At 40.3% G+C, this 24,583-nt stretch overlaps 1 protein-coding gene across 2 annotated transcripts in view; it reads left to right on the forward strand.

Annotated features, from left to right (window-relative positions):
* Positions 1–2,362: 2,362 nt before the first annotated feature.
* Positions 2,363–24,583, forward strand: part of baz1a (bromodomain adjacent to zinc finger domain, 1A) — a 30,706-nt gene continuing 8,485 nt past the window's right edge. The window contains exons 1-27 of one of the 2 annotated variants that reach the window (XM_081603440.1): positions 2,363–2,515; positions 2,854–2,986; positions 4,647–4,925; positions 5,781–5,942; positions 7,631–7,729; positions 10,028–10,115; positions 10,200–10,310; positions 11,990–12,226; positions 12,308–12,403; positions 14,666–14,804; positions 15,116–15,247; positions 16,298–16,618; positions 17,073–17,238; positions 17,440–17,532; positions 17,884–17,957; positions 18,132–18,244; positions 18,748–18,983; positions 19,066–19,280; positions 20,315–20,433; positions 20,516–20,670; positions 20,771–20,916; positions 21,851–21,922; positions 22,506–22,591; positions 22,688–22,852; positions 22,944–23,164; positions 23,233–23,415; positions 23,497–23,675. In XM_081603440.1, the coding sequence (XP_081459566.1) occupies positions 2,874–2,986; positions 4,647–4,925; positions 5,781–5,942; positions 7,631–7,729; positions 10,028–10,115; positions 10,200–10,310; positions 11,990–12,226; positions 12,308–12,403; positions 14,666–14,804; positions 15,116–15,247; positions 16,298–16,618; positions 17,073–17,238; positions 17,440–17,532; positions 17,884–17,957; positions 18,132–18,244; positions 18,748–18,983; positions 19,066–19,280; positions 20,315–20,433; positions 20,516–20,670; positions 20,771–20,916; positions 21,851–21,922; positions 22,506–22,591; positions 22,688–22,852; positions 22,944–23,164; positions 23,233–23,415; positions 23,497–23,675 (4,000 nt within the window). In that variant the 5' untranslated portion in view covers positions 2,363–2,515; positions 2,854–2,873. The other variant, XM_081603441.1, reaches the window with a different exon arrangement.

Raw genomic sequence — 24,583 nt, forward strand, 5'->3', positions numbered from 1 at the left:
ACAGAACCAGGCTAGGACCTAAATGTTATCACTCACATGGTCTGTTCCTATATCCTTAGTGAACTGTTCACATAGTGATTTCAGGACCAGAACTGAACAGAGACAACATAAAGTTCTTTGTACTCTGTTGAACTTTAAAAGAGGCAGTATTATTTATTTTCCAAGCACATAGTGTTATTTTATAGAACCTCCGTCTTCAGCATGACATCACAACATTAAGGTGTTAACCGTTCTTATCAGCTTTGCACTGAGAAGTAGTTCCTATGATGAGGTTGGCAGAGGCGCAGTTCCACCAGGTGTTTGCTAATTGTTGCTGCCGCTAGTCTGGAGGAGCTGAGCTGCCGAGGGCTGCTCTGTGAGATGAAGCTCGGCTGGGGACTGCAAGCTTTGTGAAAATAGGCGGAGCTTTGTGAGAACAAGTGTTTAGACTCCCATGAATGGCTGCATGTGAAATTGAAGCCTTCCTCAAACATGCATAAAAGAATCAAAGCAACATTCAGGTTTGCTTTTAAACAGTGAATAACATTACAGAGGCTAATTTAAAAGTGGCACTAAGCAAAATAGTCATTTTTACATGTTTTAAAATTATTTATTTATTCTTCATCCTCCCAGACCTGCCTTCTGTCTTTTCTAACTTTTTCTAACAAACTTCTGAGTCCATAAACAGAACAGCTGCATTTACACACATCTGGACTTTATTCGTACACAGGCAATTAGCTCTGACTTTGCATTACAGGTATAAAACTAAAGGGGGCTCAATACACACCAGAGTTCTCAGCGTTTTTTAGATTTGTTTTATTTTGCTTCCATGTAATAATTTTTCTCCATCCAATAAAGTCCCAATAAAATTGATTTAGGTTGTAATTAGATAAAAACTGAAAGAGTTCAAAGGGTATGAATTCACAGCATCTTGTCTCAGTGTGATGTTTTTCTATCATTGCTTTTACCATAGAAACAGTCAGAAAAGCCACCTACAGACGGAGAGACAGGAAAAGAGATGAGGCGTTGAACAAAGTCGAATCACCTTTGCACATTTTAAATTTTCATTCAAAATTGTAATAGATCAGACCTCAGATAAAGATTATGTGTTAGCTGCATCAGGTAAGCTGATGCCTATAAAATTGCTTTTTCCATATAATGGAAAATACATATTTTTCAGCACTATTGGAGCACTGTGTCATAACATTCAAGTGAGAGAGTGGTTGAAAGGTTGAAACATTTCATTTTGAAGTAGCGAGCAGAAATTTACCCAGACCGTAAACCAACTCAGAACCTGTTGCGAGTCTCAAAAAACAGCTGGAGAAACCTAAGCCAACAAATAAGACAACAGGTTACCATGGGGATTTGGGCATCTGACTGTATCCAGCATTCATTGTCCTCTGTTTATCTGAAATTTCAAGATGTTTGCTTTGATTCTGATTTTGTGTTGAGTTATGATCAAGACATGCCCACCTTTCTGTGATTGACTAGAGCCCCCTGCTGACCGGAAGTTCTCTTTGGGGTCCCCAAAAGAATTTAGGAGGGAGAAAACACAGGTTGACAAATGTAGTAGTTATTCTTAACAAGTTATGTTAATGGGGTCATAATTAAATTTTAATTTAATGTGTTCAAGGTCCACATTTAACACGAAGTCTTTTTTTTTTTTTTTTTTTAGAAATGGCTTCTTATTCTGGAAATACTTGAAGAAAGTTATCAAATGTCACCTTTATCCACTTCAAATGATCTGAACAAGTTAAGGAAAAATCCAAGAGGCCAAAAATATCTGAATTTCCTATAAAATTGCTTAAAAAGAAGGAAATTAGAGACTTTCCTGTCTTATTTCATCCTGTTTAAGCTCAACTTTGTAGTTACTTTGAGAATTGTTTCATATTATTACTATTTAAAATCTTTAACTGAAGTACTATTCGTTTGATAAATAATGCAATGTGACAAAAACATTATGCTCTACTGTCATTTAAAGAATGCTTACAGGAAAACTGCAAAACAAATAGCTTTAAATGCAAAATGGAAAAATAGTCAACCATGGAGAAATAAACGTCAGTGGTGGGTGATGGGTTAAATAGAAGTGTGCCCCAAAATTCCATTCTGCTTATGGCTTCATTTAAATTTGAATAGGCGCTGTCGATCATTACAGTCTTCGGCGGGACTCAGTTTCTTTATTTTTTTCCCTTCCAGCTCTGTTACTTTGTCAAGATGATTGAATTTGAACCCGCCTGTCAATAAAAGTGTGCAAATATTTTTTGAGTGTGTAAATTTTTTGACAAAGGTGTTTTAATATATTTAAAAGATCTTCCGAACACTTTATTCTTAATAAATGGACCCTGTTGTTGCGGATTCACCGACATTTTCCTTTTCTTACGCTCAAGAAACAAACGTAGGCGAAGTACTGAAAATTCCCAGCTGACCGTGAAGAGGCTTAAAACTTCGTCAACAAGCCGCCAGTGAGACGGCTTAGCCCGGAGTTCTTCCTCCTCATTTCGGACCGCCTGTTATCGCTTCATCGTTTCACAACTTGGTAAAGACCGGCCGTTTTTATCGGTTTCTCTGTCTGTTTTAGCGTACCGAGTGTCGGAGGAATGAAGTTGTGAGCTTTGTGCTGAATTGGCTCTGAGTTTAGCGTGTCGGCTGGGAGATAATGAAGAGGAGCACTTCCATGCGGGCTGGATTATCGGCGCGTGTAACAAAAGACCCGCTCACCACCTCCTCTTCACTCCTGCTGTTCTGTCGAGCTCCTGCCACATTCTAACCGGGGCTCTGCTTCAGCGCTGGGCTTTTAGCTGAGGCGTTTCACTTGAGTTTTCGTGTTTTATTCGGTAAAGACGAGTGACCCGGTTTCGCTCCTCTTTCTTTCAGAGTGGAAGCGGAGCGAAGAGATGCCGCTACTCCACAGAAAGCCCTTTACCCGACAGAAACCTCCGGCTGATCTTCGACCGGACGAAGAAGTGTTTCTCTGTAAAATTACTCATGAAATCTTCAGGACCTATGAGTAAGTAGCAGCCTCCACTCTTAAAAAAAAAACAAAAAAAAAACGCTTAAAGTAAGTTTGGGATGTTCTATCAATGAGAAAAACTTCCACACAAAACATAAAAGCTAACTTTATAGTAAAATAGTATATATAGGTTATTTTTTTACCAAGATGCGAGAGCCCCAAGGACAGTAGGAAACAGGTTAAAGCGGGTAGTAAAAGGTCAGTAGGAGCGGGACAGGTGTACGGTTGGCTAGCTAAAGTGACTGTTAGCTTGGTAGCTACCAGAGCTTAGCTTGGAGAGTTTAGCCCATATACACAGTCCACTCATTCACATAATCTAGGAGGGTTATTATACAAACAAAAACCTATAAATATGAAATATTTGACTCATGTGGTGACCCGTTAACTTCTGAAGTCAGACATTGTATGTAGGAATGATATAAAACCTAATTTAGTCATGAAATTCGGGAACTAGTAGGATTTCCTAATAATTGTGCTCAGTGATCAGGCTAACCACCATCAGTAAACATAATCACATCGTCTACTACATTTTGTTCTTTCAGACATTGTTGCTCATTTTTATTCGATTAGGCTATATGTTACAGTTTGTGGAAACTATTTAATGAGGATAAACTTAGTTAAAAGTGCAAATAAACAGTTTTTAACTGTTACTGTCAAAAGGCAGCCATATTGGATGTCGGGTAAAAAGACTTGTGAGAAACCTACAACTTTCCTGCTGACAGGTTTGATTCTCAGGGACCTTTCTGTTAATTTCTCCAGTTACAATCTTAAAAGCTTCAACTTCTGAATTAAAACTCAGTGCATAATCAGTTTGCATCATTAAGTAAACATGCCAGGGATATACATTTTTTTTATTTTTGTTTTGCTCTTACATGGTACCATAAGAAACTGAAACTAGTGGGGTAATGCTGTCTAAAATGCCCCAAAAAATGGTGGTTGGGAAAGTCAATTATTGACTGAAGTGCCATAGTTTCTAAAACATTTGAGAACCAGTGTTTCATACAATTCCCTAAAAAAGAAACCACAAAAAAAAAACATGACGTATTACACAATTACTAGTCATATTCATCTTTGAAAATGTGCATTGTAAAATTTACATGTTAAATCTATGTAATAGACAACTTCCGTAAATATCGAGTGACAAAAATATACATGGAGACTAAAATAAAAGGCAGCCTAACAAGTGGGCCAATGGTTTATTTCTGCAAGCTCTAGTTTTTGATTGTTTCTTGGAATAAGTATAAAAATTACCTACAGAAATGCTCAAATTTGATTCTTTGACAGTTTTATTTTTATTTTTTAAGCCATTCAGCATCCAAATTGATATGCGGGCTTCAACTGTTCCAAAGAACCAATATTTACATACATGTTCTTGGTGTCAATGGAGAAAAAAAATTATGCCAAGGACAGGAGTTGATTTTTTTTCCAACTATTACATCTTAGCTGATATAAAAGAGAAAAGATCAAGATGGACAAGGGTTATTATTAACAATTTAGGTTTGACTTAATTATTGGCTCACCAAGGTTCTGAACATTTCTTTGTTTGAATCAGAATTCCCATTAGCCTGTGTGCTGTTTGTATCTAAAAATTGCAACATGCTGCATGAAGTTCTGTGAAGATGTGAATCAGCTGTTTTTATGTCCCTCCCTCCCACAGTGAGTTCTTTGAGAGGACCATCCTTTGCAACAGTTTGGTGTGGAGCTGTGCTCTGACGGGCCGAGCCGGCCTCACCTACCTGGAGGCTGTGGAGAGCGAGCGGCGGGCGAAGCAGAGCCTGGAGAGCTTCCCTCAGGCCCTGGTGGTGCCAATGCTCCACCTGGCTGCTCTGAGCCGCCACTGCAGGCTGTCGGAGCTCTGCGAGGACGTCTACGGCTTCGTCAAGGATCGGTTCTTCCCAGGAGAGATAGTGGATGTGAGCGGACGCAACGGAACTAGGTATGCACCAGTAACCTAGTTTTAATGTTCATCTTCAGGCTCCGTGAGTCACCATCAAGGACATCTATAACTACGTTTCCATTTACCATAAAACTGTGCAAACTGGTATTATGAAAATGAATTTGCTTAATGGAAACGTGCCAGTTAAAAAATAAATAAAAACTCATATTTCTTGATGAGTTTTGGGATTTATCAGCCATATAGAAACCAGTGGAGAACTAGCAGCCTTCAGCTCTCAGAATTGATGCATTTCACAAAACTTGAATGGAAACTCTTTTTTTCGCATCATGTGATCAACATCCAGATGTTACTACTGGTGAAAATTACAAAGATGATGACAGGAAGTGGTATTAGGATGACAGCACTGCATGTTTTTTTTAATGACTTGACCCATGAACAATCTTATTCACGTGTGACTTTAATTTCTTATTTAATGGAAACGCTGCAATTGTGATTTCTTTTTTTTATTATATTAGTGGAATTTCAAAAAAGTTTTGTGTACATTGGTAATTGAAAGCTTTTGATCATTAGAGGCAATGTTCTTCTCTACTTTTGGTTTGGGTTGCGGTTCTGAACACTCTTCCTGTTAGTCCTGTTCACATAGCATTAGCTCACAGCTGCCTGCTGACCTGTAGGAGAAGCTAATTATTGACGAGTTTTAATAGTGATAATTCTTGTCAAGCTGTTATCAGTCTTCATGCTTCATAGCTATGTCCCATCACCTTACATATGAAATGTTTCAGTGTTCAGTTTATGCCTGACTTGTTGACTTTTAGTAACATTTCAAGAGTCTGTAGGTGAGTCCTATTGGACTATTCTCAGCTTTCCCAAGTGTAAATGCTGTGTGTATTTCAGGCGTGTGTGCGAGATCGTGCAGGTGTTGTCACTTTACGCTTGTGCTAACGGAGCGCCACTCACTAACCGGCAAAGCAAGGCAGCAGACAGCGACACCATTGTGATTAGTGACAGCGACGAGGAGAGTGACGCCTTCCAGAGCTCCACAGCACATCTCAACGGGTTAGTAGATCACAAAATACTCTGGAACACAATTCCTCAAACTGTTTGTATGCAAAAAAATTGAGCTGGGATTATTTGAGTTATGGACAGGCAGAACAGGGTTAGCGGATTTGATCCAGATCTGCAGTAGAACCATGTAGCCAACAGCAGATTCAGGCTCCATCCAGTTAAAGCAGGAGGTTGGCCTTGTTTCCAGTGCACTAAGAGCTTTGTGTATGATGTGCTTCCTGTGTCGCTCTTCTGATGTTATTTCTGTTGCGTAGTAGAGCTGTGGAGATTTCCTGTTTCTAAGATGTAAAGAAAATCCCACATTTATGTACTTATGCCAATTAGTTCAATTCAGTTTATTTATATGACGACAATTAACAAAAAATGTCATCTCGAGGCATTTTATAAGCAATTCATTATACATACATTCCTATTGATACTAGTTATCAAACAGTGTAAGAAATTTAGTTCATTATTCTAATTAGTTTTAAAAGTTTCTAAGTAAACCCAGCAGATTGCATCCAGTCATTGACTCGCAGTATTCACTCCTCCTGGACCAGCAGGGGGCAACGGTAGACAACCGCTGGCATGGAGTTGTTGATTTTACTGCAATCCCTCCTACTCAGCATGCATGTAGTGACAGTGGAGAGGATAAACTCCTATTTAACAGGAAGAAACCTCCAATTAACCAGAACCTGGGTCAGTATAAGCAGCCATCTACCACGACCGACTGGAGGTCTGAGGAGACAGAGCAGAGACACAAAAGAAACTTTTTACTAACCTTCTGTGTTAGTAAAAAATGAATAGCAGGAGAGGGAGAATGATTAGGTGATGTCATCATTATGTCACACGATGGCCTCCTCCAGAAAGGACTCGCAGCCAAACAGAACACCAGACCAGAGAAACACTAGGACAAAACATAAAAGAAGTGAAATTAGATAGATGCTTAGAACAGATAAATGTGTGGATGTGCCAAAACTTTCTCCAGCTGAACATAAACATAACTAAAGTTATCTTTGCACCTAAAGAGGAACGATCTGGAGTCGGTGCATAGCTTCATTTATTACAACTGAAAACCAGCGATCAGGCCCGAAACATGGAAGTAATGATGAATTCTGATCTGAAACTTCAGGGCCACATAAAGACATTTACAAAGTCGGCCTTCTATCATCTGCAGAAGGTAGACTAATGTCTCAGCGAGATCTAGAGAAACTCATCCATGGGTTGTACTGATTACTGCAACAGTGTCTTTACAGGTCTGCTTAACAAATCAATCAAACAGCTGCTGCTGATCCAGAACGCTGCTGCTCACGTTCTCTCTAAAACCAAGAAGATGGAGCTCATCGCACCAGTTCTAAAGTCACCACACTGGCTCCCTGTAGCTCAGAGAATAGATTTTAAAATACTGTTGGTTTATAATCACTGAATGGCTTATTACCAGAAAACATTAAAGATCTGCTGTTGTATCAACCTCAGGTCTTCTGGTTCAGCACTCTTTTAAAATGGATCAATGGAAACATATATTTACTGACAGAACATTTAAAGAACTGTGTACAATTGAAATAAACAAAATTATCCAGATGAAGATTTTAAATTTAGGACATAAAAGATTAAATAATATAGAACGGCATTGGAACAACGCAGGTTGTGTTGACACAATAAATCTCCCCTTCTCATAAACTGTTTATTTTGTGTTTTAGTGGAAAGAAGCCCTTGAGTCCATCAGCGTTTAATTACAGAGTGAGGATTGTCAAGGATGAAAACAGCGAACCTTTCACGGTCAAAGCCAGTCAAATCAGGTAAGAGTCTAATCTCATAATTTGTTTTTGTAAACTAATTGAAGATGCTTACTCTGAGAATTCCAGAAGGGACACATTTCCAAATCCAGCCTGCTCCATAACAAAGGATCAAACATGATGTACACCAATCAGCCTTCAACCTCATGGATGTCTCAACATGTCTGAGGAAAGGCAGTTCCCTTTTAAGTAGCTGAGTTTTATTTGACCTGTTTATTTTACGTCAAGGGTTATCTTTCACTTTTTGAAGTAAGGTTTTGTAAAGTTAGAATTAGCCTTCAGATAAGCAGCTTTTAGATAACTTTAGCAACTGAAACGACAAACTGAACATGTTTTTTTTTTTTTTATCGACAAGTTAAAAGTTCTTATCGAAGTGATAAGTTCTTTACTTATCAGTAAAGAACTTATCACTTATTTATGTTTTTAATTAGATTTGATATATTTATTTCTTGGGGCTGCACAGTGGCGCAGTTGGTAGAGCTGTTGCCTTGCAGCAAGAAGGTTCTGGGTTTGATTCCCGGCCCTGGTCTTTCTGCATGGAGTTTGCATGTTCTCCCTGTGCATGTGTGGGTTTTCTACGGGTACTCTGGTTTCCTCCCACAGTCCAAAAACATGACTGTCAGGTTAATTGGGCTGTCTAAATTGTCCCTAGGGGTGTGTGTGTGTGTCCTGTGTGTCTCTGTGTTGCCCTGCGACAGACTGGCGACCTGTCCAGGGTGACCCCGCCTCTCGCCCAGTACGCTATCTGGAAATGGGCACCAGCACCTCCCGACCCCACTGAGAGACAGGGGAGTAAGAACATGGATGGATGGAGATTTCCATTACATTCGTTAATTTTAGCTTAACCCATTTAAGGTTGTACATAAAGATAGAAGCAGAGGGTCAAAGTAATTTTGTACATACATACTGCCTTTCTGGTATTTTCTTTTACAGACTGTTACTAATTTTAGTTGTGAACGATAACAAAAATTAACAACACTGAACAAAAATAGGGATTGCACCAACTCGAGCAATAAAAACCACATGAACATAAAAGGGCAGGACACATAATTCACAAGAATAATCAAATGAAGTCAGATCTAATTGGTTTTACATACTCAGTCCATTTGGTCCAGATCTTATAAAATTTTCCTATTTCAACTTGGAGGGAAAAAGAAATCTTTTCCATAGCATAAATCCGGTAAACAATCTCAATCCATTCATCAATAGTGGGTGGGTCTGGTTTTAGCCATTTCCTTGTGACGGCTTTCTTACTGGCTGCCAATAGAATAGCCAGCAGTTTTTTGTCCTTATTGGTCCATGAGTCTAATTGTAGGTTGCCCAGGTACAACGCTTCACATTTGAATGGGATGTTTACATTGAATACATTTTCAATATGTTTGTGGAGCTCTTCCCAATATGGTTTTATTACCTGGCAGTCCCAAAAAACATGGAAGTGGTTGGCTCCCTTAGACCCACAGAGTCTCCAGCAGGCGTCTCCGTTTCTTTGATATCGTCTCTGAATGGGTGTAGCAAAAAATCGTGTAATGTTTTTCCAGCAAAACTCCCGCCATGTGTTTGAGCCGGTCGAGATCCACTGCAGTTGACATATTTCCTGCCAGCTTTCTTGTGAGATTATTACCTTCATTTCATTTTCCCCTTTTCTCTTCATATACTCTGTATTCTCTTGTTTAGATGGCTGTATGGCATTATATAATTTAGAGCTAATTCTGCTGTCTGATCTGGGCCTAATTAGTGATAGAAATACCCCCATGAAACTTGAATCAATTTTTCTCAACACCTCTTTAACATTTTTAGTAAAATAATGTCTCACCTGCATGTACCTAAAAAAAATAATCTTTTTCCAGTCCATGATCCTTCTGCAAGGTTTCAAAACTCTTAAATATCCCATTGTGAGCGAATGAATAAAACTGAACATGTTTATTAGTGAGTCATAATGTTATGACAGTGGACAGCAAGACTCTTTGGATGCTGTTTTGTTCAGCTGAACAGCGTCCAGATTTGTGTTTGGAGTTACCATGGTTTAGCTGGTTAATCTGGAGGAGCGGAGTTTGCTGGAATAATTTTCAAACTGATCTCTGTGAGATTTTTTCGCACAAATCTTAAACATCATCATTAGTTCTGGGCAGTGGTGATTAAACTGCCTCACTAGCATGGAGTACAGCTCTACAGAACTATGCTGACGAGCTGAAATTGGATATTGGAAGCAGACAGGAGACCGGCTCTGAAGGTCTGGAGTTTGAGACCACTGGTTCTGATTCTAAAGTAGTTGTTACTCTGTTTGTTTGGTTTTTTTCTCAGTCGTAAGAAAACGACCCTATCCAGAGAGAGACTGAAACTCCTCTTCAAGCAGCATTGTGAGCCTCAGAGGGGATGCATTGTTCTAAAGGTAGGAGCTCCATTAGTGTCACCTGCTCTGCAGGAAATGACAGTAGATCCTGTTAACTCACAGCGGTGTCCGTTTGTTTTTTAGCCTTCTACAGTGAAGAAGTACAGGCTGTCTGAACAGACCTTCTCTCAGTTCTTCCCTGATGATCCCCCCATTTTCCCCTTCAGCCTCCACTCTAATGGCTCCCCTGGACAGGTACGTGCACCCCGCAGGATGATGAGAGGCAATGCTCATTTGTAATAAGACCTCAAAGAAATCTGGAACTCTTATTGGTGAGACAAAGCTGAATATTATGTCTATCTTTTCTTGTTGGTCAATTCTTTCTAATTTAGCAGTTATTACTGCTTGATAAAACACTAGCTCTTGTTCAGACAATGTTTCTGTGTTCATGCTGAACATGAGGCTATCAAGTCTTGGTTTAATCTTCCCTGTTTGGAGCTTGCGTCAACATGCCCTGACTTACTCAGATACTAGTAGACGGCTTTAACGGTTTACATCTGATCTTAAAATCTGGGTCAGATGATCACATCTGTTATCTTGCTCTACAGGCAAATAATGTCGGTGTGCTGTCAGCAAGAACTTCAGAACGTTTTCTAATGTTTCTATAAAATCATAAATGCATTTAAATACTAGAACTATATTAGGCGTACATTTCTATGGCTGGGATTCAGTCTTGTCAAATGTTTTGTTGGCTAACATTAAGGCTAGTAATGAGATCTAAGAGAAGTATTCATGATATGTGGTTTCTTGAAGCTCAGGATTATATGCAATAAAAGACCAACACACAGACCCATTTAATAAATTACAATGTTATTGAAAAGTCAATTTGTCAAGAACTTTACCAGTAAGTGAAACATGTTACATACATGTATATATTAATTACACACAAACTGGTATTACTCAGCTTCTGTTAAAGGGTTTTATCATCTAAAATCAACTTTTTTTGAGCTTTCCATAATGTTATAATGTTATTCCCTCACCTAAAACATACCTGGAGTGTCGCATTGATTCTGTCATGCATGTTTGAGAAATCATTTAATCTCCATGGCACCATTCAGCTATGCAAAACGCCTGGTGGACCTAGAACCGCCTTCGAGTTTCTAAACACACAGAGCAGCCCCACCCCGTGGCTCCCCACTCAGCTCCTTCAGACTAGCCAGCAGCAATTAACAAACACCTGCTGAGTTCATTACGATCTATTTCTCAATAGAGCCATGTTGTCATGACTTCCTGAAGGCGGAGTTTTAGAAAGAGCAGGAGTTTTTAAAGGGACAGAGGCCCTATTTCAGGTTGTTAATTACAAAGTCAAATTTATTTGAAGTCATGTTTGGCATAGTGATTTTATAATAACTGAAGGTAGTATAGTTACTTGATTGTTCTCCAGCCCCATTTTATAGAACATATAATACTGCTCCTTTAATTATAATTTTCTGCTTGCAGCTAATGAAAATGACATTTAAAATTAGAATATTACATCAGACCAATAAAAAAAACACGTTAACATAAAAAATATGCTCAATACCTGCTGAAAGTTTATTTTGAAAAGGTAAATTTAACCTGTCAAATGAGCTTCTTCAGATAGTAAAAACTAATTTATTGAAGACTGCATGCAGTTCATAGTTATGACCAGCAGACAATAATGAACTCTTCTGCTCACCTAACCAAAGCTCTAAGTGGGCTATCCCTTTAACACCTGTTCAGATTGTTGACGAGAACTTTCCAAAGTCCAAAACAAAAAGCTTAAGGTTATCTAAACTTTGTTAGTCATCTGAGAAAAAGCTGATGGAGGATATTTTGTCATTCATTCAGTCTGAAATGTTAAGGTGGAATATTTCCAGTCTATTTAAGGCCTCATTGAGTGAACTTGCTTCCAGACGTCGTCAATAAATGTGCTGGAGGAGAAGCTGATGCTGCTGCAGAGGCGGGAAGAGATGGCTGCTGCAGGCTATGAGAAGGCCCGGCTGAAGAGGGAGAGGGAGGAGGCACAGGAGGCCAGAAGGAGGGAGCGAGAAGGCAAGGACAGGCTGAGGGAGGTGCAGAGACAAAGGTTTGAGGAGGAGAAGCAGAGGAAGAGGGAGGAGAGGGAGCGTAGGAAACTGGAGAAAGACAGAGTAAGTAACTGGAAACATCAAAGACACTTTTCCAGTTTGAGAGGAAAACTTTGATCCGCAATTTTACCAACTGATTGACAGGAACGAGAGAAGCTGAAGGAAGAGAAGAAGAAATATGCCCAGCGACTGAAGATGTGGAACAAACCCAGAGAAGACATGGAGTGTGAAGACTTAAAGGTCAGTGAATGCAGCATCTTCAGAGGTTGGGCCAACAGATATTAGCCAACATGCTCATTGAACTACTTTTAAATGTAGAAATATCAACCAATTAAAGACAAAAATAACAACCAGATGTATGGTTGTTCTTCACTTTTAGAAAATTATATTTAAATGTCATTTAAATATTAATACTTTATCATTTCTAGCACTGTAGGAAAATAATAAATTAGTAGGCAGACCGTTGCTGAATGTTCTGCTAGAGTAGCGGTTCTCAACGTGGGCGGTACCGCCCCTCTGAAAAATGAATCCATTTAAATAAAGAAATCCCTCCATGGGTGATACCACGATAGAGAGCGTTCATTTTATAACGTTAACATGGTGCTGTAAGGCATCCCAGTATGAAACGGGGGTGATAGAACAACACAGCACTTTTAAATTTAAATAATCAGAATACCAAAATTGTTTCCGTTGTTTTAAAAGGTTTATGTCAGTCTGCCTTTTCCCCATTGATACTCTTCCCGACCGCCCTGCACCTTAGGGGGTTAAAAAAAAAAGACGTTCACATTGCGCAAAACTCTGAAACAGGAGAAGCGGGACATAAAACGGAGCGACGAACTAGATGTGAATTATGGCATAAAAACAGAGAATCCGACGCTGAACAGTGAAAAATCAACACATGATGTGAAACACATGACGATTAGGCGGCGCAGCAGGTGAGGGGTGAAAGTTACTGATGGTGAGCGTCAATAAATGATCAAATAAATCTAGCAACAGAAAAGAAACTAAAGTGGACATAGCAATAAACCAAGAGAGGATAAAACTAATCAAAGGAAACTAAATGGAAATGAATGAAGAACAAAATGCAAGAATAAACTAAGAAACTAAAGCAAATACAGAGGAATAAACTGGTATGTCAAGACCTTTCACGCAATAATTAATACAGAGACTGTATGGCAAGAATAAACGGACACCATTTCCAGATAAAGGTAAAATAATATTGTTGAAGTGCCATGGGGTTTGTTGAGACCACATCTAGTACTGAGAATAAATATATTTTATAGACCATAACAGTAAAGAACTGATCACTTATTATTGTTTTTAATTAGATTTGATATATTTATTTCTTCAATATTATTTTTCATGTCAGTGTTAATGTCATGAGGCTGATGACTCCATGACACTTTCAATTCGACTCATTAGGATTTGATTAAGAACCAGATTTGTTTTTGTAATGTCTGTCCAGTAAAACTATTAATCTATAAATCAGTAGACGGGTCTATATAAAGATATAATCCATGTTTCTATCTCATATTTCTATGGCATTAAAAGGACCTGGAACTTGTTTTTCCACTGAAAGCTCTGGTTTGCACAATAAATGCCATGTGGGTGAAATTTTATGGATGATACTCTGATGTCCCATTCTCCTGAAGGCAGCACAGAGCTGCACCACCAGAAACTGACAAACACTGAAGAGAAGAAGAGCTATGATTAATGTAGTTACAGTTCTATCCATGTTTTAATGTTGCAGAGCTCAGTCGTTTTGCAAATAGTTCCGTTTAAACTGGCATGTTGTACATTTTTTATCGGGTCATTTTGTGGAATAATTAACAACTAGAAAATGGCAAAGAACAAAAATATTTTTTCCACTCTGATTGGCTGCTGTTAGGCCTACCAAATTTAACTTGAATGTTCATTGCATTTTTCATAGACGCCTGTGAAAATAATTTCCATTCCCATGATTTTTTTGTTGATGATAAATACAGAAACGAGCATAAACATCAAAACATCTACAATAGTGATAGTAATATTAATAATAAAATAATGGTCAGTGCAAAGTAGCCTGCAAATTCTTTGGTGGGGGGCGGTGAGGGACCTGGACAAAGGCTGGGGGGGCGCTGGGCCGAAAAAGGTTGAGAAACACTGTGTAACTTGTTTTTCTTGATCAGTTCTGATGATACAAAATATGTTAAAAGCATTCCATTCCACTGTTTTTTCAATGAGAGTAATACATACCAATAAATTAAAAAAATATGTGTGGAGTTTAGTGATAAAAAATGGTACTACTTTATGTAACTGATGTCCTAAAGACACATATTACAAATGGGAATGTTTTTAAACAGAAGTGAATGCTGTACCATGCAGTCACATTCAGACAGTTTAAAAAATGAGTTAAAAATTGTTTATATCATCACTTTTACTTAAGGGACATGGAATTTGAAGAAAGGCTTAATTTTCTAAATTCCGTTCATACAAATGTAGAATACCTGTTTGTTCCAACAGGAGTTGCCCAGCCCAATGCCGGTGAGAACCCGTCTTCCTTCCGAGCTTTTTGGAGAAGCTCTGATGGTGCTAGAGTTCCTGCGAGCTTTTGGTGAGGCCTTTGACCTGAAAGATGAGTTCCCTGAGGGAATTACTCTGGGTGAGTATTCGTAAGTATTGCTCTGGAAATGTTTATGAATTCAAACCTACACATGCAGGTTGTTCTATTTTGGAATGATGTTTTTTAGTCTCACAATCATCTTTTTTAATTTGTTCATGTGCAAAAACCTTAGAGGGTGCACTTTCTTTTTACTATTGCTATACATTATACTGCTGTGTATTGAGTCGCCCAATGGGGTTTCTGGTGTTTTGCATTAATATTAGAAATAATTTCTTTCATGAAATGGAGTTTTGCAAGTGTTTATTTCCAGATAAAGTGGTCTGTCTAAGCAGATTTTTGTCCTCCCACAGAGGTTCTGGAGGAGGCTCTGGTCGGCACTGACCCAGAAGGTCCTTTGTGTGAGCTGCTTTTCTTCTTCCTGACGGCCATCTTTCAAGCTCTGGATGAGGAACAGGAGGAGGTGGCCAAAGATCAGGCTGAGGGTGGGACACACACTGATCAGTCCACCATGATCCCTACATTAGTACCAGTTCTTGATACCATCCTTTCTTGTGTTTTGTTTTAAATTAAAGGGATCCTGTTATGCAAAATTCATAATAGGTCTCCTTTGCATGTTTTTGTGTTTTCATTTGTATCTCTATTGCTTTTTTTTTTTTTTTTTTTTTTACAAAAAACAAATGCTTTAACCCAGTGTTTCTCAACCCTGGTCCTCACCGCCCCCCCCTGTCCTGCATGTTTTAGGTGTTTCCCTTCTGCCACACACCTGAATTGCATCTCTGGGTGATTAACAGGTTTTTGCAGTACTTGATGGTCATGCAATCATTTGAATCAGCTGTTCTGGAATAGAGGCACATCTAAAACATGCAGTGCAGGGGGGCGGTGAGGACCAGGGTTGGGAAACACTGCTTTAACCAATAACCAAGCTGGTTTTTGGCAATAATTTGTTTAATTTATAATGTATAATTTATGTCTGGAAAGCAAGTAGTTTAAGAAATTTTCAGAATGTAACATCACAATGTCCGGAATGCCCTGCCACTCACCTGGCAACCTCAGCGAAGTCCAGCCCGTCACTTAGCAACCCAAGCTGAGCTCCAGCCAATTTGGTCAGCTGGTTTTTCTAATGTATTCGCAAGTGTTTTGTTGTGCATTTACCATCCAGACACCACTTGCTGGAGGCTCCATTACTGCAAAGATGTATGGTTGTATAATCGTGCATCTGATGGCAGTTGTTTTTTCATGTGAATGTTAACTTTGATATGGGGGCGTGGCCAACAGCAGCTTATTTGAATTGAAAGTGATGGAAGCCCTAAAACAGCTCATTCTGGAAGGAGCTCAACATAGTCAGAACTAAGCAGACTGAAATGTCACTATCTCAGAATGATTTTGTACAAAAAAATGTGAACATCTTTTGTAGCCTATTGACCTTTCCTTTAATAGGTCACCTTTAAGAGCTATATAGCTGCCAGGGCTTTGCACCCCCTGTGGCTGAATGCTGCCAGTACATCTGATGTTTCTCTGATTCCTCCATGCAGACCTGTGGGAGGCTTTGGAGGACGACTCTGATCCCACTCAGTCGGCTCTGACTGCTGTCGCCTCATTGGCTGCAGCCTGGCCCCAGCTGCATCAGGGCTCAGGGCTCAAACAGCTGGACCTGGACAGCTGCACGCTATCTGAAATCCTGCGCCTCTACATCCTAGCCTCCGGCGCCGATTGTAACCATAGCAACGCAAAGTTCCGCTACCAGAAACGAGGTGGTTTCACGGTCATGGACGACCCATGCGTGGAGCTGCGATTGTCTGACCCAGCGCTGCTGAAGAGGTTGTCGTGCACTCCAGTATATGACCTCACACCAGGTCAGTAACTTGGTAGGAAGTCTTTAGACAGGACAGATGAGACGATTTCACAGTGAGCAAAATCAATAAAGACGAAACTGCTCTTACATTCAGATAAAATCTACAACACAGACGGACTGAAAGATGTGAAGGACTTTGAAATGCCTTGCTGCTGAAATATGCTATATAAATAAAATTTGATTTGATTTGAAAAAAAATCTTTGCCTCTGAAAATTTGACGCTTGTTGCAAATGATCACTGATGCTAACAAGGAGTTGTTCCCGTTTCTCTTTGTTTATATGTGTCAATATTAAACACTCCATAAGTCAGTTTTTATTAATGGCAGTAATCAATTCCTTATAAACTAGTCATCCCTTTATGTTCCTTGCAGTAATCAGTCCACCTTTCAGTTTATAGAGATAATTCAAAGTGAATTTTAAAACAATCAAAGAAAAATAGATTATATTTTTTGCAGCGGAAAAACTGAAGATCCTTCAGGCTCTGGTGGGGAAGCTGTTGACTTTGGCTTCCAGCAGAGATCTGGTAGAGGACTGTGTGGATGAACAAAAGGCAGCCAGGCAAGAGCTGAGAGAGATCAGAGCAGAGCAACACCGCCGAAAGAGGGAGGAGATCGCTCTAAGGTAGGGAACACACACCCTGCTTGTAAGTATCATTTGATCTCTGACCTCTGCTTTGTAACACTAACATCCTAAATCAAGACGTTTCACTCTGGGTTGAACGTTAAAAAAAAAAAAAAAAAAAAGGGTACATTGATGTTTTGTGTTTTTTACTTCTCATGTTTTAAGTTTCCCATCTGATGTGTTTAACATTTTTGTTTTTAGGGCTCGTGTTCGAAAAGAGGAAAAACTGAGGGAGCAGGAGCTGAGACTGAGGGAGAAAAAGGATCGATTGAAGGAAAGACTGCAAGCTAATGGGTATGGAAGAAAGTCTTCACCCAGAATAAGGAGGCTGCATTGCTTTTCTACACAGGCCTCAGGGCTGCTTCATGTCCTATTCTTTGATAAGCATTCCCTTCTCTTTGTGTGTGGATTTTCTGTCAGCTTCTTTGGAATTGTTTTTAAAACTGGATGTGTTTGCAGAATACAGCATGTCACCTTTTTCTTCTGGTGATTATATTAAAGTAAACACTAAATACTGCTTCTGGGAAAGACACTCAATACTTTCAGCTGGCTTGGAATTGAATCACTTCTGGAGAAGGGCTAGTAGCATTAAAGCTGTAAACGGTGGAAATGAGTGGTGTTCAGTCCTGTTTCCTCTGTCCTCAGTGAGACGGCTTCTGAGGGAGAACAGCACGATAAGAACGCTAAAGAAAATGCTCCGTCCAGCACACTGAAAACAGGTAACATCTGATCCCCAGCAGGGCACTTTGACTCAACATACTGCACTAATGGGTAGAGGTTTTCAGCTCAAGCAAACATGACAACGATTATTATTATTATAGACTGATGATTATATTTGATTTGTCCCAAGATGAAATACATTTCATCATTTAGTTTGTCCTGTTGTTCTCTAGGTAAAGGGAGCCAAGATGAAGACGGGCAACAGCAACAAACGCATTCTGATTCCAAACCCTGCGGCCTGACCTCCAACCTGAGCCCAGAGGAGCTGGAGAAGGAGCAGGAAAAGGTCACATGGTCACTTTTTTTAAGGAGAAATGACGAGCATGACACAGTGAGGTTGTCGCTAGCTGCGTTTCCATTAACCTTAAAATTTAGCCAAATGAGCATTCTGGAAATAAATACACTTATTGGAAACATGGCAATTGTGAGAGAACTTGTGTTTCTTGATAAAATGTTTTTCGATAGATTGAGGGGATTTTTTCCCCCGGCCTTATATAAATTAGTGCATTTTGCGGAACTGCAATGGAAACACTTTTCACATCACACGAGTCACGTCCTCAACAACAGTTGTTACTGACAGAAAAGACGAAGTGGTGGTAGGAGGGGCAAGGCGCGGAATGTTGTTAATGACCTCAAGTTTCACATGAACTAAATTCCAAAATTAATTGCAAAATTCAGTTTTTTTGACATTATTTGAATACCAACAAAGTTTTATGCACACGTAAAACTGGAAATGGAAAGTTTGCTAGTGTGTATTTTGTGCTTATGAGGTCTGTGTCTTTCTGGCAGGTTCAAGAGTTGCTGCAGCGAATCCAGAAGGCGGCCGCCTGCACCTGCCTGCTTCCTCTGGGTAAAGACCGGTTGTTCCGCAGGTACTGGCTCATCCCATCAGCCTGCGCCCTGTTTGTGGAAGAGGACTTCTGTGGCCTGACGGAGGACATGCTGCTGCCACGCCCCAAACCTTCTGAAGACGCTGCAGCTACTATGGAGGAAACAAAAGCTGAGACTGAACAACCTGGAGAAAAGTGGGTGTTCATCAAATATCTCTGAGAGCTTAAAGTTTAAAGAGCTTCCTAATTGTGATTTTCTGATTTCATAACCTGACAGTGCTGGTTCCAGCCTCAGTGCACATGGAGTACCAGTGAACCGTCCCAACCAGTGGTACTTCTACAGCTCCATAGAGGACGTAGATCAGCTGATCGAGGCTCTAAACCCTCGAGGTCACAGAGAGAGCGGCCTGCGGGAGGCGCTGCTGCAGGACAGAGACAAGCTCCAGCTGCTGCTGCAGAGCTGTGACCAGAGCAAATACAGGCTCCCCAACAGTGAGTTGACCTTTCTGTCCACATATGATGAGATTAGCTAGAAATCAGCAGTTTTCTTTAGGGAAGCACTGACCCACTTTTTCACTACCAATACCAATATCTGAGGTGCAATATTGGCCGGTACCGGTCCGATACAAAAAAACAGTGCTGAATTGACTGAATAGACAAATTTATTTGCATAGCAAAATCATGTACAAGACAAGTCAAAGTTCTTTTTGGAAAAATGTAATGATTAAAAACAGGCACAAGTTAAAAAAGATAAATCAAATGGAATACAAGGGAAAAAAATGACTAATTAACCCTTCTAGACTGGACCATGTCGGCGCCGACACCTCTAAATTTGCAGTATTGTAATTCCGTCACACGTAGCGCTATCTGAAAAATTCCAACGGTTTCTGAAAGGGCAGACGTTGCACTTTCCAGCAAGTATAGGGTTAATACGGAAACTTCGCAGCTGCAGGGCACTTGTTATATTGAAAGTTCCGGTTGTTATGGATACATGGGTAAGTATATCTCACAGGACATTTAAAGAACTACTTACAATTAAAATAAGGAAGATTTATTTAGGCAGACGCTCGAAAATCCGGCGCAACAGGGTTAAATTAGAAGTAAAAGATTTTTTTTTTAATAAAATTCTTTTCGCTGTAATTTGCATGGCTAAAAAAAAATTTTTTTTAAAACGGAGACATAAATATACTGAATTATAAATTCATTGCCAACTCTGCACAAGTACATCTCACTGAAACACACCGTCACCAGCTGGTCAAACATGTAAAAATAAACTTTTACAAACCATATTTCAAATGGTTCATAAAGTGCAATTAGGAATTGTAAATATAATGTAAAATGAATAATAAAACATGATGTCACTCAGAGCACAACGTATAGAATTAGACTGAATAGATCTGCCCTTATGGATCGGGAATATTGTCACTGATACCCAATCGACAATTTTTTTTCAACATCGTCACACATATTAAAATCAGATCAGTGTCTCTAGTTATCTCTGAGACAGCAACTGTTTGTGTGTCCAGGTGAAGCGGAGCGCTCACCCTGCTCTGCATCTGCTGAGACCCGGATGGAGGTCAGGTTAAGAGACCTGCTGCTGGACCTGGAGGACCGCATCCACCAGGGGTCCCTGGGAACCCTGAAAGTAGGCTCAGCTGCTTACAATAACAAATGACCCGTAGCCTCTAAGAGATGCCGTGCTCAGCTTTCATTTTGGTGTTGCTAAGGTGATGGACAGACATGTTTGGCGCTCTGCGCTGGAAGAGGGAAACTACGAGCTTCTGGCATCTGAGGGCAAAGAAAACGGCGTGATAAATGGACAGGTGGAGCCCATGGAGATGGACTCTGGTCACATAAAAACCAGAGACAGAGGCAGTGACAGGTAGTCTGTGCACTCAGCATGGCTTGCTGCACGCTTATGTGATGGAATGACCTCAGTTTCCTTGATGAGAAGTGTGTGTGTGTGCGCGTGTGTGTGTCAGGCTGCAGGAGCTGAAGTCCGAAGCCACTGGGAGGACCAGCGGCAGTGAGACTCCTCAGGTGATCAGCAGCTCGGTTCGAATTCTGGCTCAGGCCCTCTGTCATGTTGAACAAGGGATCGAGAGACGCTTCCTCAAACCTCCACTGGGTGAGTCTGCAAACCTTGTTCAGTGGTCTTCTGCTGATTTCTGCAGTTTCCAAACACACAGAGCAGCCCTCCCACACATCTCCGCAACTCAACTCCTTCACACTAGTCTGCAGCAATTGGCAAACATCTGGGGCACTGTGTATGAGCTGAACTCATTATAGGAGCTACTTATCAGAGTAATGCTGGTAAAATGTTGTGCATGCTCGTGATTTATTATTTATTTATATTTTGTCATATTGAACTATCTTATCACTCTTAGGTATAAGAGTATATGTATATATTTTATAAATTTTGCCTCGTATTATTGTATTTGTATTATTGATATTTAATACCTCAGGTGGAGTAGCTTATCAACGAATAGGAAATTTTCCCTTGGGGATCATGAAAGTATATTCTATTCTAAAGGGTTAATAGAGGAGCCATGTTGTGATGACTTCCTGGAGGCGGAGTTTCAGAAAAAGCAGGAGTTTAAGATAACAGAGCCTCTATTTCAAGGCATTAAATTGCAATGTCAAATTTTCTTTTAAGTTGTGTAGCATTTTTATAATCAAAGGTAACATGGTTACTTGATTATGCTATAAAATGGCACTATGTGCCTGAAAAACACATGGTACTGCCCCTTTAAATAAAAAGTTGAACTGACCAAATATTATAGCGGTGACTTTTCTCTCTGTTAAAAACGTTGGGTTACTTAATGTAATCGCTGGTTCTTTGATAACAGAGTGAGGTGCTGAAACACCGAGCAAAGTTAGAAAAAAAACTGATACAGCAAAATCCTTCAGGTTATGTGGATGGGCTTTTCAGTCACTGTTTCCGTTGATCCAGTTTGAATCGGTTTCAATCATCTGCATTTCTCTCTGCATCTCTAACTGTAACAAACTCTGAGTGGTCGTCTGAATGTTGCGTTCACTGTGTGTTAATGACACACTTTCAGGTGACGAAGACTCAAAAAAGGACCAGAAAGTTAAGAAGAACAAGAAGAAAGACGACGACCAAGCATCTGATGGTAGGACTTCAACTCATTAAAAGGGATATTTTAAAAAGAAATGACGGGGTTCCGTAAAGTATGTTTCTACTTACTCAATACTTGGTTGGGGCTCCTTTTGCATAAATTATTGCATCAATGGTGTGTGGGACTTACGTGCTCTGACAGCTGCCCTCAGGTCATCTGCCTTGTTGGGTCTGGTGCATCTCATCTTCCTCTTGCCAACAGCCCAGAGATTTTCTATGGGTTAAAGGTCATAGTTTTCTTGACCATCAGGAATAATAGTCATTGAAGCAGCTTCCAAAGCATCACAGACTGTGGAAACTTATCTCTGGACTCTAAACCCCAGTAAATGTCCTCCTCAAATTGCTTCTATGTTGGTCCATGAGGACGTTGGTGTCATCATAACAGTTAGAGTTTTAAAGCAACATGGATTTTGTCCCTCTCTTCTCTTCCTCCAGACTCAAGCACCTTGATTTAAAATTAAAATGCAAACTTTACCTTCATCTGAAAAGAGAACTCTAGACAACTGAACAGCAGTCTGGTTTTTTTTACAGCTTCTTCCAAGTAAGATTTTTACTACTGCCTCTTGTTTCTTTGCTAGATGGCAGCAGTGACGGCGGTCGGGTGGGTAGGACGGTGCTGGACCGATGGAGGGAGTCGCTACAGGCCTGTTCAAGCTCGTCTCAGGTCACTTTCTCTAACTCAACGTCACCGTTGCCAACGTCTAGACATCCAAACTGGTTGTGTGAACACATTGCTGTACTTTGTGTCGAATCCATTCAGGTGTTTGTTCACTTGTCCAGTCTGGAGCGGAGCGTCCTCTGGTCCCGCTCGGTCCTCAATGCCCGCTGTCGCGTCTGCAGACGCAAAGGAGACGCAGACAGCATGCTGCTGTGTGACGGCTGTGACCGAGGACACCACACCCACTGTCTGAGGCCCCGCCTCAAGGCAAGCCACCATCATTCATGACTGACATAGCTGTCCTTCCACCAAACATATTTATTAAGTAATGAGGGAAAATGATCCAACTCTCCTTCAGCATGTTCCAGAGGGCAGCTGGTTCTGTCCAGACTGCCGACCCAGACAGAGATCCAGCCGCCTTCCGTCCAGACAGCGCTCCTCCATAGACGAGGAGGAGGAGGAGGAAGAGGATGAAGAGAATGGGGAAGAAGATGACTCTGAAGAGGAAGAAGAGTCGGAAGAGGAGGAAGATGATGATGAGGAGGAAGATGAAGAGGAGGAGGAAGAGGTAGCTGTGAGGTGAGCATGGAATGGTTCACGTTTGCTCAGTTTTTAGTCAACCCAAAGTAACACTTTCCACTCTGCAGTGCCAAAAAGAGCCAGGCTGCACCTCCCAAAGGCAAAACACAACAAACCACGCCCAAAACACAACAAACCACGCCCAAAAACCAACAAACCACGCCCAAAAACCAACAAACCACGCCCAAAGGTCAACAAGCTCCGCCAAAGAGCAGCACTACTTCATCAGGGAAAAACTCTTCAGCCTCCAAGTATGTATTATTATTTATTTTTTTGGTAAAAATGCCGACTCTTGTTTGTTTTTTTGCTCAGTAACATCTGTCCCCAAACAGAACCTCAGGGAAGAGAGCTTCTGCATCCTCGTCCAAAGCAAACACGACACCGAGCGAAAGAGCGTCATCTCGCTCAGGACAGCGTGCCAGCACCCGCCTGAGTAATGAGATTCTCGCCCCAAAGAGCAACGTGAAAACCTCACCTGGTCAGAGGGAGGTCAGCAAGAAGCCCTCAGCAGGTAGAGCAACAGATGACCTCAGCACATGTAAACACCAGCAGGCATAAGACATGGAGCCATGAAAGTAAAAAAAAAAACAAAAAAAAAACTTTTTTTTAGCTTTGCATCATGTTATGTTATTCCCTCATCTAAAACATACCAGGAGTGTCCCCCTGGATTTTTTTTTTTCATGAATGTTTGAGAAATTCTTGAATCTCCCAGGGCAACCACTCAGCTGTGCAAAACACCTGAGTGGACCTAGCTCTACCTTCGAGGCGCAGCTTCTCCTCAGAGCTGCAGTTTCCGAGCTTCTGCCTCACAGAGCAGCCCTCTCTCACTCAGCTCCTTCAGACTAGTCAGCTGCAATTAGCAAACAAGTGGAACTGTGCATTAGCTGAGTTCATTATAGGAGCTACTTCTCAGAGCAACGTTGGTAAAAATGTTGATAAAGGATTAGTAGAGGAGCCATGTTGAGATGACTTTCTGTAGACGGAGTTTCAGAAAGACACGTTAAATTACAAAGTCCAATTTCATTTGAGTCATATTTGATATAAATAACATTTTTATGACAACTGAAGGTAACGTATCATATTTGACCTGATTGTGCTATAAAATGGCAATGTGTGCCTGTAAAAACCATAACACTGCCCCTTTAAGGATTAAAACTGTCGAACTATGAAGTTGTACTATTGCTACAGCTTTGTTTACTCTGTGGACCAGAGCAGTGCAGTGCTCCCAAAAAATAATGGACAGATCAACTGTGTTGTAAAGTGTTTCAAATTTTAGAAGTTTGTTGTTTTTAGTTGCAGGTGCATGTTAGTTTTCTTAATTTAAAAAAATTATTGAATTATTTATTTGCATATTTAATTCATTTGTAATATTGTATGGAATATGCTCAAATGGTTAAATAAAAAATCTGCAGATGTTGC

Source organism: Poecilia reticulata, chromosome 22, assembly GCF_904066995.2.
Source record: "Poecilia reticulata chromosome 22, P_reticulata-male-v2, whole genome shotgun sequence".
NCBI classification, from domain to species: Eukaryota; Metazoa; Chordata; class Actinopteri; order Cyprinodontiformes; family Poeciliidae; genus Poecilia; species Poecilia reticulata.